The sequence below is a fragment of the Rhagoletis pomonella genome, unplaced genomic scaffold (assembly GCF_013731165.1).
Source record: "Rhagoletis pomonella isolate Grant_MI unplaced genomic scaffold, Rhpom_1.0 Rhpom_scaffold_02724, whole genome shotgun sequence".
Lineage (NCBI taxonomy): Eukaryota > Metazoa > Arthropoda > Insecta > Diptera > Tephritidae > Rhagoletis > Rhagoletis pomonella.
In genome coordinates, this window is record NW_023461277.1 from 13,422 (window position 1) to 27,300 (window position 13,879).

General features: G+C 35.4%; 1 protein-coding gene across 1 annotated transcript; it reads left to right on the forward strand.

Moving 5' to 3' along the window:
- LOC118753664 (eye-specific diacylglycerol kinase-like) lies at positions 1 to 13,865 on the forward strand. The gene is made up of 8 exons (XM_036488537.1): positions 1 to 71; positions 180 to 318; positions 5,225 to 5,428; positions 7,527 to 7,653; positions 12,094 to 12,430; positions 12,504 to 12,684; positions 12,753 to 13,162; positions 13,568 to 13,865. The coding sequence occupies exons 1-8, from the start codon at positions 1 to 3 to the stop codon at positions 13,863 to 13,865; spliced, it is 1,767 nt and encodes a 588-aa protein (XP_036344430.1).
- The last annotated feature ends 14 nt before the right edge of the window (positions 13,866 to 13,879 follow it).

The following is a 13,879-nucleotide window of genomic DNA, read 5'->3' on the forward strand; positions in this document are numbered from 1 at the left end:
ATGCAAGGTCAAATGTGTGCGCAAGTTGATTATTTATTTGTGGCAGCTGTCTTTGTGGTTGGAATGCAAGAGTATATCGAACTATTTGAATTTTGAATATTTTCCCCCTTTATAACATACCACATATGTACATAAATAGATAGTTTTTTTTATTATAATTTTTCACTTTTTCATTGCAGACGATCAGCGTCAGCGAGTAATGCACGGCGACCCATACGAATTGTGCCCGACTGGACTGAGAATGCGGTGCAGGGTGAACACTTTTGGAAGCCCACATCGGTTTCAGGCGATTTATGTTGCTTGAATGAGGAGTGCATAGTAAGTGTTAACAAAAAAAAATTTAATTTTTTAATAATTATGCATATGGCGACTTTAACTTAAGTTTCATTTGCGCTGACACACATCTTTCTTTTTTAGTTAATTACTAGTATTTTCAGTAAAGTGTGGCAGCTAATTACTCTTAAACTATGACTATACATACATACATACATACATACATATATATGTACATAAATAACATTATTCGGCTCTGCCAACGAACGGAATTAATCAGACTAAAAGCTTCAAATTTAATTAAATGCAGCTCATTTAAAATGCGAATGAATACGCGCGCTTATGCAGCACAATAAGGCGGCGCAAAGCAATTTAAATCAATTACAAAATTGTTTCATGTAATTCAGTTATTGCGTGTTTAACACACATTAAATATTACGCTGCACTCATACGCATGCCAGCACGCGTGAACGCAAGCCTACACACGATCGTACACGCGCATGCCAACTTATACGCAAGAGCGCACGTATCCCGGCAAGGAAGTTCTTTAGTACTTAGTTTTATAGCTAATAATTTGTGAGTATATTCACAAAATCATTATTCTCACACTCTAATCGTATAATTTTCGAAACTATGTGCATATCTATGTACGTGGGTTTAATATTTTTAGAAACTTATTCATAAAAAGCATAGATGAACAACGAAGAAGCAGCTTTCCGATTTTCTCTTTCTTTCGTTAGTTTTTAAAATAAATCCCTTAATTCAGAAGGAAAATCGAATTCATTAGAGCAGCAATGTCCTTCAGCTTTTAAAGCATTTATTCTAAAGTTTAGAATATTAGACTGAATAACCGGTATAAGTGCACCAATCCACCATTGATGGCAGCCACTTAAAATAAGAAAACCTCAGAATTTTTTAATTTAATTTTTTAAGTCATTTATCATTTCACCGTGCAACAGTAAAATTTATCCAGGAAAAATTCTTTTTCACGTGAAAGTATAGATTGTATATAATAAGTATTGCTAAAAGGCCAAAATAAAAAAAAAATTGGTTTAGATATAAAAACGTAAAAAAAACTAATTTAACTTTCTTCCAATGAAATAAAGTATACACAACGGATACCTCTTGTTACGTTTCGCCTAATGAATACAATAAGTAATCCCACTAATATTATAAATGTGAAAGTTTGTGAGTGAGTATGTTTGTTTCTCATTCTTTGGATAAAATTTAGCTGAAAGATAGCTTATGGCTTAGAATAATATATAGCATACTAGCTTATACCCGCGGGTTTCACCCCGCGCTTTTATACAAATAGGAAAAATAATTTAATGATGTTAGATTTTATTTCTGTGCCCATTTCGTTATAGCTCGTTATTTTTTAAGCGAGTTAAGGTATTTCGGCCGTTTATAACTATGAAATTATAAAATCTCGTCTGCGCGCTAGGCATACGAAATATATCAATCCCTCTAAGCTTACCTTAAAATGTTTCCAGGTATACGACCTTCTTGGAGGTGCCACGGCGAGTTCTAATATTTCCAACTCAAATTTAGTAACCTGGCCTAGATAAAATACCACTTCTCATTACTGTAGCAAATGCCTCAAGAGAGCTTTAGATTATAAGGCCGAGCCCGGCTCTCCCTTTTCCATTTAATGAAATTTATTCTGTCTTCCACAAACACTTCCAGGGATATGTAAAACAGTAAATTTGTACGGCAGGAACCATGTCCCCTTTTCAAATAACGCAAATTCTTCTCTATGAGTATGGAATTAATTTTGTATACACATCTCGGTGCCAAGTTCCAGTCCTCTGCAATAAACACCTCCAGAGAGATGCAGCATAGAAAAATCAACATGCATGGGAGTTGCCACACCACCTTTTCCAATAATTCTCATTTTTCTCCATGAGTATGGTATTAGTTTCACATACATACATGCATACATATGTATTTCCATACCAAGCTTGAGTGCTTTACCCCAAACATTTGAAGAGATATGCAATATGAAACTTTCAGTCAGTATGGGAGGTGCTACGCCTCTTTTCCAAAAACGTCCATTTTTCTCTGTGAATATGAACATGATTTCACACAGTGTTGGCAAACTGTTAATCTGATTAACGATTAAAAATTAACGAATAAAATGTTAATCGCGTTTGACGATTAAAATGAATTAGTCGTAATCAACTGTACGATTAATGATAACATTTTTTTTATCGTTAATCGCTGGCTGCGATTACGTTTAATTAATTTAAAACATTAATCGTTAATCCAATTAAAAATAAAATCTGATTAATTTGTCTAGTTTGTCCGAGTTTGAAACCAAACACCAGTTATAGTAATTATTTTGTGTTTTACGCTTATAAAAACACGTAATATAAAAAAATAATAATTATTGTTATTAGTAATACATAAACTGGGAACTTTTACAAACCTAGTTTGTAAAACGTTTGTTGGTGTATACCTTAATGAAAATGCACACTAAATTGCTTAGATTGATGAGGAAACCCGACTTAGCCATACCGGATTAACTTGCTTTGTGTGCACAGGGAAATTCCAGCATAACTTAATTAATCACCAAACCTACTTGATCAAATTAAGAGTTAATGATTAAAAATTAATTTTTTAATCGCGGTTACGATTAACTGTTTAGTCGGATTAAAATTAATCATGATTAACTGTAATCAGATTGAATTTAATCGAATTAACTAACTAATTAAAACATCAATCGATTAATGCCAACATTGATTTCACATGCATATCACTATACCAAGTTTCAGTTCTCTCCCACAAATACTTCCAGAGATATGTATGTAATATGAAAATTCCAATTTGTATGGGAAGGGCCTTGAGTTATCGGACTTACTTTCAGTCTAAGACCATCCTTCCGAAATCCGTAGTAAGTGTACTAAATTTCGTTCTGATCGGGAAACCGGTTAAGGAAGTAGCCTATTTTTTCAATCCAGGTCATAAACCATCTTTGAGCAAAATTTTATTTTCAAACAGGTGGCAATTCTTAAAAAAGTAGCCTATTTTCCAGTCTAGGTCATAAGCTATCTGTTTGCAAACTTTCATGCAAATCAGTTCAGTCATTTCCACGTATTAATTTAATTAAACTTTCCTAATACGTGATAACTCTTAAAATAGTAGCCTATTTTCCAACATAGGTCATAAGCTATCTCTGTGCGAAATGTCATGCAAATCCGTTCAGACTTTTCCGCGTATTAATTTAATTAAACTTTTTTAGCAGGTGGTAACTCTTAAAAAAGGAGCCTATTTTTCAACCTAGCTCATAAGCTATCTGTGTGAAAACTTCCATGCAAATCAGTTCACTCATTTCCGCGTATTAATTAAATTAAACATTTCTAACAGGTGGCAACTCTTAAAAAAAGTAGCCTACTTTCGAACCTAGGCCACAAGCTATCTGTGTGCAAAATTTCATGCAAATCCGTTTAGTCGTTTCCGCGTATTAATTTAATTAAACTTTTTTAACAGGTGGCAACTCTTCCAAAAAATTAGCCTATTTTCCACTGTAGGTCATAAGCTATCTGCTTGCAAAATTTCATGCAAATCCATTCAGTCGTTTCCGCATATTAATTTAATGAAACTTTTTTAACAGGTGGCAACTCTTACGAAAAGTAGCCTATTTTCCAATCTATGTCATAAACTATCTGTGTGCAAATTTTCATGCAAATCCATTCAGTCGTTCCCGCATATTAAATAAATAAAACTTTTTTAACAGGTGGCAACTCTTAAAAAAATAGCCTATTAACCAATCTGGCCCATAAGCTATCTGCGTACGAAATTTCATGCAAATCCGTGTAATCATTTCCGCGTGATGATTTCCCAAACATCCAAACATACAAACTTTCACATTTATAATATTTATAAGATTTTCTAAAGAGGGTTGCCACCTCATCAAATACTTAAATTCAATTTTAAATTATAAGTTTTAAATAAATAAGTTAAATGAAGTATTACAATGTGCGTGGAAAACAAATGATGTTTAAGGAAGCTTTATTCTGCAAATATGTTGAAGAATGTTGCCACTTGTTTTGAAGTCAAACACAATTTTTCCTTAAGTTAAATGAAGATTACAATATGTATGTTAATAGATATGTACGACTAGGCTTTCGAAGGGTTCGAAAATATTTTTAAAACGGATTGCCACCGGTTTAAAAGTAAATTTTAATTAAATTCATTATGATGATGACAAGTCCAACAAAAGAGGCTTTATTTCGAAAATATTTTTAAAAGTCGAGTAAATTTTATTCTGTTACTTTAATGAAATATTGCAATATAGATCACGAACGAAACATATTTGAGAAAGCTTTATTACGAAAACAGTTTCGAAGAGGCGGCCATCTGTTTTACAGTCAAATTCAATTTTAATGAACATTTGCAAAATGGAATAACTTTCGTCTTCACATTACAGATTTTACACCTTTCCAAAATTTCACTATATTTGTTCTGCATGATCTGAATCTAAATCAAACAATCCACTGAGATGTTTATTTATATGAAACAAACAGACACATTTTTTAAAACAATTTCCACCTATGTATACTGGAACATTATTGTAGTATAATTGTCCTGGCGAAAAGTAAACAAAATTTTTGTTTAATAGTTACATATTCTCCTCTTTCGTTTGATATTCATATTAATATCGTAGAGTGAGTATAAATAAGTATTTAAGCCATTTTTCGAAAAATTTAATGCTTTGAAACTTTAAAATTCTATAAGAAATTAAATTGATGAGAAAATGAAAAACTGAGTATGCAGCATTAATATTTACATAAAATTTATAGTTTCACGTCCATATGCAATTTTTCCTGAAAACCCAAAAAAAAGTTGATTTTAGTCGCACGATGTTAGCAGCAGTCAAGGATTTCTACTTATACTTACTAATTTTTTTTTTTTTTTACATTTTTAATTTAATTTGCTTATGCAACAACAGAAAAGTGGTCAACGCATGAAATGCTCGGCCTGCCAATTAATTGCACATCAGAATTGCATTCCAATCGTCAATGAAAAGACTCAATTAGCTTGTAAGCCAACATATCGAGACGTAGGCGTTCGACAATACAGGGAACAATCGACAACGCATCATCACTGGGTGCATCGCAAAATGGAAAAGGGCAAATGCAAACAGTGCGGAAAGGTGAGTAAATCGAATGTTGTTCGAAATATAACGCTACTAAAAGGTGAAAGGGTGTCAAGTCCAGTTTTTAGTTTTTGACACAGAATGGCAGATAATTCGACTCTCCTGAACAATTTAAAAAAATTGACTTGGCACCTCTTCACCTCTGGGTGACGATATCATATCAAGTGTATATGTACATAATTAATTCTTGAAAGCTTTTAAGTAAGCGATTATATTGAATTGGCAAACTAAATTTGTGAAAATCGCCACTTAAACCGCAAAATCACTCCTGCAGTGCATGCCAATAAACGCTTTCTAACCTCTAGCCAAATTTAATTCATTTCCAATTATTTATATAATTATTCAAGCTCATAAGCTGCCCTTCCTGCCCTGCCATTATCCTTTCATATTTCAAGCTCGTCTTATCCTTTAACCAGATTTCATGGAATTTATTAATAAACATCTCCATTAGCAACATCGATTGCACACTGCCAGCATACTAAATTATAATTTAAGTGTAGAGCAGGTAACGATGTCTGTGGCAGCAACCAACCACCACATTGAATAGTAAATGTTGCATGCAACAAGAATTACCAAGAAATTTTCACGTTTTCTGGAATATTGAAAATATTGGCACGTCTGAGGTGTCCGAGCATTCTATTGTCGTCGATTATCGTTAACAGAAAGTAGCATCAGCAAAAACAAGAAATGAAACTTACAAAATAATTGGAAATGAGGAACCGACAGTAGATTGCGGTTTGCAGAAGAGTGAGAAAAAATACATATACATATACATACATATGTATGTAAAAATGTATAGATATTTACCCAGTCGAAAAAAGAAGGATTAAAAAGTACTTGCAGAAGGCCTTCGCTGAATTGTGGAGGGCCTTACCATCTCCATGATTTCCTTAATTATTATTTTTTTATATGAAACGGGCATTGCCTTTCCGCTTTCGGGAGAACAGATCATATAAGGACTTATTTATATGCGTAAGTTCTTTCATTTGAATACGATGTTCATTAGGGTGGAGTGATATTAGAAATCGCTTTTTCTTATCCGTAGAAAGTTGCCTTTCTGACTCAGAATTAGGGGTGCAAAATGTTGTTTGCTTCATCGTATGCCCTTATTTCTGGACTAGAAAGTCAACTTTCTTCATATTTCCAAAAAAAAGCGTAATTTCACTCCACTACAATACACATACCTGTGATTCTGGCTGGTTTAGGACTCTCCTACACTGGATGTGGAACCTTTGGATTTAAACGACTGTCAGAGTAGTTGGTAATAAAATGCTTCGTAAAGGCTTAGGAGGTTAGGAGATATAGAGCTGCTTCTTTACTGCCTTCCCAAGAAATTTCCCAGGAAAGTAATTTTAGGAAAAGTTTTACACAATTTACACTCGTCGAATTCGTCAGATTCACCGTTAACACTGTCATATTAAGTATGTAACACTTCTCCTCAGCATGTATATGTATGAACACTTAGATTTCTAGCTGCCGAAACTTCAATTTAAGCTCATCGAAAGCAGATTTTATATTGAGACATTGATCTTTCTTGCCTTCTATACGCCAGAGGTATAAGCGCGTCACATTCCAAGCACTCAAAAATATTTACAAACCTTCAGTGCGCATACATTCATACCCCTATACTTACATACATACATATGTTATATAGTATTTATGCACGTTTTAAGATGCTAAGATACAACATATTTTATTTCTCCTGCTTGTTAGCAGAATCGCGAGGAAAAGTTTCTTGTTACTCCCTTTGCTTAAAATCTTACTTCCAAAGGAAATTTTTTGTCATAAACGTATATTTAAGGACCCACCCGGTCTAATGCAAATATCTATATCCCTTATGAGTTGTAGCTGAGGTAATTCAATGGCTATAAATGAAGCTATGAAGCACAAATTTAAACACTTTCGCACTCATTCCAAAATTTTATGCGTGTATAGATTTGTTGTTGTAGAAATTCTATGGTTATTATTCTCTTGATAATACTGTATCTACACTCACTATTTATTACATTGTCAGAGACTGATCTATAAAGTCTTAGAGGCCATGCCGAAACTAATTGTCTTTACATTTTCTTAATATTTACTTTATTTTGTACAGGCTGTTCAAGGTAAACTTTTTGGCTCGAAGGAAATAGTTGCATTATCCTGCGCTTGGTGTCACGAAGTCTATCACAATAAGGAATCTTGCTTTAATCAAGCGAAAATTGGCGAAGAGTGCTCGTTGGGTAAGTAATTGCATAACTGAATTGCAAAAAGTAAACAATTTCAAATATAATGAAATTGTAGGTAGGTTTGTAGTATATACATACATACTTATCCAAATTTATTTAAACTAAAAACAGCAAGTTTTCTAAATTTTTCAAAAGAAAATTGATAACTCTTAGAAAGTCTTAATAAAAAGCAAAAAATTTCATGCTCAATTTTTATAATTCTCATACAATAAATTCTTGTAATCAAACAAAAATTTCGCAAAAGCTGAGTTAAACATATTTTAAACGACATATATATATGTATATATATATCGCCTCAATTGTTTCCTTATTATCCTTATATATATTTTAATCGATAACGGTGGCTATTACACAGTGCCGTAAGGTAGAATGAAGTAGAAATACCTGCGCAGCGATTTCAATTTTCTTGTAAGTCTAGTCGAGTTAAAAAAGTATCGAAATATAAAATTTCACCAACAACCAAAAGTCTTGACTTAGGGTTAAAAAATCGCTTCTTCATTCCTTTAAAGGTACGAAGCCAGTAACTGAGTTAGTGTTCAATTTCTCACAGGCTTAAGAAAGAAGAAACTGAGACCTTTCGAATAGTCTATATATCAATGTATATAAGCAACTTTAAAGACTGTGTGCATTTGCCCAGCAAATGCAATAGTTTTCACTTTTTACACAATTTTCAAATGTTGGAGTTGGTTTTTAAGCACTTTTTTACAAAGTAACCATCCTAGTCCACAATTCGTTGAGACATTTAATCACTATAAAAATGGGTCTGAAACTAACTTTTCATGAAAAATGATTTCACGATATGTATGTTCAATACAAGGAGAAACATATGATGTTTAATAAAAAAAAACCTACTCGAAAAATCTTTCCGTTTAAGTAATATAAGTCCGTTGTAAATATGAAATAAATCGGGCTGTAAATACGCGGTTTCTAAATATTTTGACACCTGTGCCACCTTGTCATATTGCATTGTCATCGGGTTCTGAACTAAGTTTGAAGTATCGAGAAGTTGGTTAAATATTTATTGCAAAATTTTATTATAAACAGGTGAAACTTAATAAAAAGTTGTGTGTACAGCCAAGAATTGTATTTTTTTCCAAACAAAAAAAATGCTTTACAGCGCCCTGCGACGAGCCGCGGTCAACTACAGAAACGCAAAACCGGGTTAGCGCTGTAAGGCATTTTTGAAGTCGAAAATAAAAAATAAAGGCATTGTGGAAATTGTTACGCTTTTAGGAAATAGCCATAATTTGCAATTGCAATCATTTATTCTGAAATAAAAAGTATCGGTTTTGGTGAAAAGAGCATATTTATTTTTAAATATTGAAAATCATGGCTAAATCAAAATGTTAAAAACCAAATTCGCCAATTAAAAGAGCATCAGAAAATGCATAATAAACACTAGTGTGGGCCGAAAATCTGCTTTTTTAGAATTCTGATTGGTAATAGCAAAAATATGGTTCATTATGTTCTAAAAACAAACTGTGTAAAAGATGACCAGATAATAATTTCACCAGTTTTCAGCTTGATTCGAGATATTCGCAATTTTACCATGGACGTTTTACGTAAAATACTTCATACATATGTATGTATGTATGCATGTATGTAAGTGATAAGCACACTCGTATCTTATTTTAGCATGAAGTCACAAAATGCAAAGTAAAAACCAATTTGCGAAAAGTAGGGCTCGGAATCCCATGCAAATGCATGTTTTTACTGGGCATCTTCAAAAGGAAATTGTTAAGTTATCTTTAAGCTCGGAACACTTTGACGACAGCAAGCGACAAGCAGCATCTGTCAAATTTTAAATACACACTTTCTTACGGACACAATTATTTTGACGACAGCACGACATCTTGGCTGCAGGACTGCAATTGTCGACGTCGCCAAATTAAATCTATTTCTAATTTTGCCGGCGACAATGAGTAGATGTAGTGCTGCAAAATTAAATTGTCGCAAAATTAATCACATATTCTTGATTGTTCATGTTTTTCTTATTTATTTAAATAAAAATACACAATTTGTGAAATAAATATACCAAAATATCAAACTTTAAAATTTTATGTTCATATGCACGTCATACATGTATGTTCCTTATGTAATTTTTGTCAAACGTTAATGCATATTTGTAATTTTTGTACTTATTGTTGATACAGTGAAAATAAACAACCAGCCCCTGAAGATGCTAATGAGTTTAGCGAAACGTTGGGCAACAATAGTGGAATAACTTTGTTTTATTTGCACTAAAGGATGCAAGATCGGACAAGCCTATTAAAATATTAAAATTTAAAAAACTTAAAATCGGCTGTTTGCTATGTCGCTTAGGTCTTCAAAATGTTTAAGAAGCTGGCTTCATGGCGACATTTGTCGACAAAATGATGTCGCTGTCGTTACGTCGTGAAGTTGCAGTCGTCAAAGTGTTCCGAGCTTTACGAATCATGAAATTTCCTTTAAAATGGCATTCAATTGTTCGTGAAAATTTTTGCATATTTTGCAAAAAATACCTGTTTTTGCATTTTTATTGTGCATATTTTAAAATAAATGCATATGGGCTGTACATATACAAATTTACAACCATTTAAATTTAGTGCGAAATCTCTCGACAAAAAAAAATTACCTTAAATTTTCTTCCAAATATTCATCTGAATAGCCAGTTGGAAAGTCAAGCGGCCATTAAGGCACTCTATTCTACCTCTGTTCGATTTCAATTATTGGAGGACTGTAGGAGAGAGCTGGTGCATATCTCTATCTAATACAAAATTACCCTAATATGGGTCCCGAGACATAGGGATATTTACGGAAACGAGGCAGCGGACGAACTAACAAGGTGTGGCATCGCACTAAATGTGTCCCACGCAAAAATTACTGAAATTTATCATTTGAAGACCAAGCAAAGGTGGAACCGTACAGGATCGTACAGGATTACCCCGCAGTTCTGGATATCTTAGGACCCACTTAAAACCAAAGCTCTCTTAGGTATTAGCAAAGAAGATACCACCCACAAACTTATTGCAGTGTGCCCGGGGTACTGACCCGTTAGGGTACATGTCGAAAGGATGGGATTGCCCTTCAACAGGTTCTGTCGCAGCTGCGAGTGTCCCGCCTTCAAAAGAATGAGTCTTACGACACTCGGCAAGCCCGGCAAATGACCGGTGACAATCCACTTAAATCAACCAACCATTCAACTAACCACTATTCAAATATCAATATTTCTATTGCACATGATTGTAACTGTCTGCTTGATTACCAACTAATTTTATACATAATATACTTTGTATTTTGAAGCAAATTGTTTTTGTTTTACTTGTTTATAGCGCATATTTTCGATTTTTTAGTGCACGAGATTCCGAGCCCTAGTGATAAGATAACGAAAAATGTTCGTCTTTCAGAAAATTATATACTTATACACTTTCTCAAACGCTTTCATATATAAAAATGTTAATCATCCCCGCAAACATAAATAATAAGACTAAATGAAGGAAAATATCCTGAAATAGGACTCTTCAGTGACACATTTACGCAGGCAATTGCAAACTTCTTACTTCCCACTTCGTCGATTTCAATTTCATATCCTCTACCCACCAGCTGGTATATCAATGCATTTGCATAAATAGCTCTCCGCACAGCAATTAGACTAATGCGTTTGACAACCGTTCAATTTCAGCAATTAGACATTATATGCAGCTACGGATATACATCTATATGTAAAAATATCTAAATGTATGTACAAGTACATACAGTAATCTGAATCAGATGAACGAATGTTGCTCATACGCCCCGACAACCACTCGTTAAAAATTGGCTTACGCCATAGGAATCGATTGGAAAATTTTAATGTTTGTTTTCGTTAAGAGTGCAAGTAGTGAATGCTTGATGTAAGGAAACATACATATGTACATATGTACGTACACACGTATACATACATACATAAGAAATCTCATGCTCCACATTCAATGCTCCATGCTCCACTTGCAATGAATTTCGCAGGCGTGCTCACCACCGCACTTTAAGTGATTGCATGCGTTTTGTGTTCACATCGTATCTATAGCAAAGTGAGTGGGCACATTTTCCTGAAAGCTTCTAGAGTTGCTGACAATCGCAATGACTTAATTTTGTGGGGTAGGAAAGGATAAAGATTGCTTGCAAGGTGGGACGATGCCGTTAGTTATTTCCAAAATTACGAATTTGTGGTAGGACTAGGGTACAAGCAACAAAAAACTGTAGCCCAAGAATAATTTAGATAACACATGGCTCGATATATTTTATTTTTACTAATATAAAGCATATAAAAATAAAATGTGAAATTCAAAAAAATTATATAAATTTTTTGAAAACATCACTTGTTGTGATTGTTATTAAATTTTTAAGTTCAGTGACGACTTTTAAAAAGAAATTGGATAGTGGTATTTTTTTCAAACACTTTAATACTTTTTTCAGGCAACTATGCACCCATTATCGTGCCGCCTTCTTGGATTGTCAAACTGCCCACCAAGGGAAATTTCAAGTCCTCCATACGAGTGAACAACAAAAGCAATGTCACAATAGGTACCAGTAAAAAGAAGGGCACGAGTAAGCGGCAAAAACAAAAGGAGGAGAAGAAGGAGCCACGCGCCTTCATCGTGAAGCCCATACCATCGCCCGATGTCATACCCGTGATAGTGTTCATCAATCCCAAATCGGGCGGCAATCAAGGTGTTAAGCTTTTGGGTAAATTTCAACATTTGCTCAATCCACGACAAGTTTTCGATTTGACGCAAGGTGGCCCTAAGATGGGGTAAGTACGCACGCGTCTTTAGAAATGACTCGCAGACAAAATCTCTCTCCAACTAACTCCCATTATCCAATAGCTTGGAATTATTCCGCAAAGCGCCAAATTTACGCGTATTGGCGTGCGGTGGTGATGGCACCGTCGGTTGGGTACTTTCGGTGCTGGACATGATCAATCCACCGATAACGCCCGCGCCCGCGGTTGGTGTACTGCCGCTAGGTACTGGCAATGATCTCGCACGCGCACTTGGTTGGGGTGGGGTAAGTATTATATTTTGTCTCTCTCCCTTTGCCGCCGCCCTCTTTACATCTAATTTGCTCTCGCACAGGGCTACACCGATGAGCCGATCAGCAAAATATTACGTGAAATCGGCATGTCTCAGTGTGTGCTGATGGATCGCTGGCGTCTAAATGTCACGCCAAATCGCGAGGTGGAGGACGACAATGTCAACCGCAGCAAAGACAACGTACCGTTAAATGTGATCAACAACTATTACTCGTTCGGTGTGGATGCACACATTGCACTCGAGTTTCATGAGGCACGCGAAGCCCATCCGGAACGCTTCAATTCGCGCCTACGCAATAAAATGTACTACGGTCAAATGGGTGGCAAGGATCTGATATTGCGGCAGTATCGAAACCTCTCCCAATGGGTGACGATGGAGTGCGACGGCACCGACTACACGGGCAAGCTGCGAGATGCCGGCTGCCATGCAGTGCTGTTTCTTAATATTGGCAGGTAAGTTGACACACACACCCATTGTTCGACTCCAATAAAGGTAACCTGAGACGTTGCATTAAAGGCAGAAGGTAAAACTTAAAAGCGACTTTGTTGTCAACGTCACGCCACCATGATTTGCACAAACGCCTGGGCGGGCATCATTTGCCTGGCAGCAACAATTGCAATCACTTAGCCACAAATTGCACACCTTCCTCAAGTGCTGCCACGATATGGCATTTTATGCACACACACACCTACAAACACATTTGTGTACATGTACAATGTAGATATGCAGAAATCTGAAATATTCCAAAGGATCTAGCAAAATGTCGCATTGCATGACGACGAACTCCACTCCCACATTATACTTTGTTGTTAATTTTCTTCTTTTTTTTGTGTTTGTTTCTCCTCGTTCGCATTTAGCTATGGCGGCGGTACACACCCCTGGAACGACTCGTTCGGCCAATCTAAGCCAGCCATCGATGACGGCATGATTGAGGTCGTCGGCCTGACCACATACCAACTGCCCATGCTGCAGGCCGGCTTGCATGGCACCTGCATTTGCCAGTGTCGGTCGGCGCGCATCATCACCAAAAAGACTATACCCATGCAGGTGGATGGCGAGGCGTGTCGCGTGAAGCCGTCGATTATCGAAATGAGTTTGTTAAATAAGGCGGTTATGCTGGCCAAACGGAAGCACGGTCGTGGCGATGTACAGTAAGTGCAAGAAATAAA

Bases quoted from the DNA above. Each gene is read 5' to 3' on its own strand.
- LOC118753664 (XM_036488537.1), top strand. From the start codon at position 1: ATGCAAGGTCAAATGTGTGCGCAAGTTGATTATTTATTTGTGGCAGCT. The intron at 12,685-12,752 runs GTAAGTATTATA...GCTCTCGCACAG, and splicing joins GCGCACTTGGTTGGGGTGGG to GGCTACACCGATGAGCCGAT. The intron at 13,163-13,567 runs GTAAGTTGACAC...GTTCGCATTTAG, and splicing joins CTGTTTCTTAATATTGGCAG to CTATGGCGGCGGTACACACC.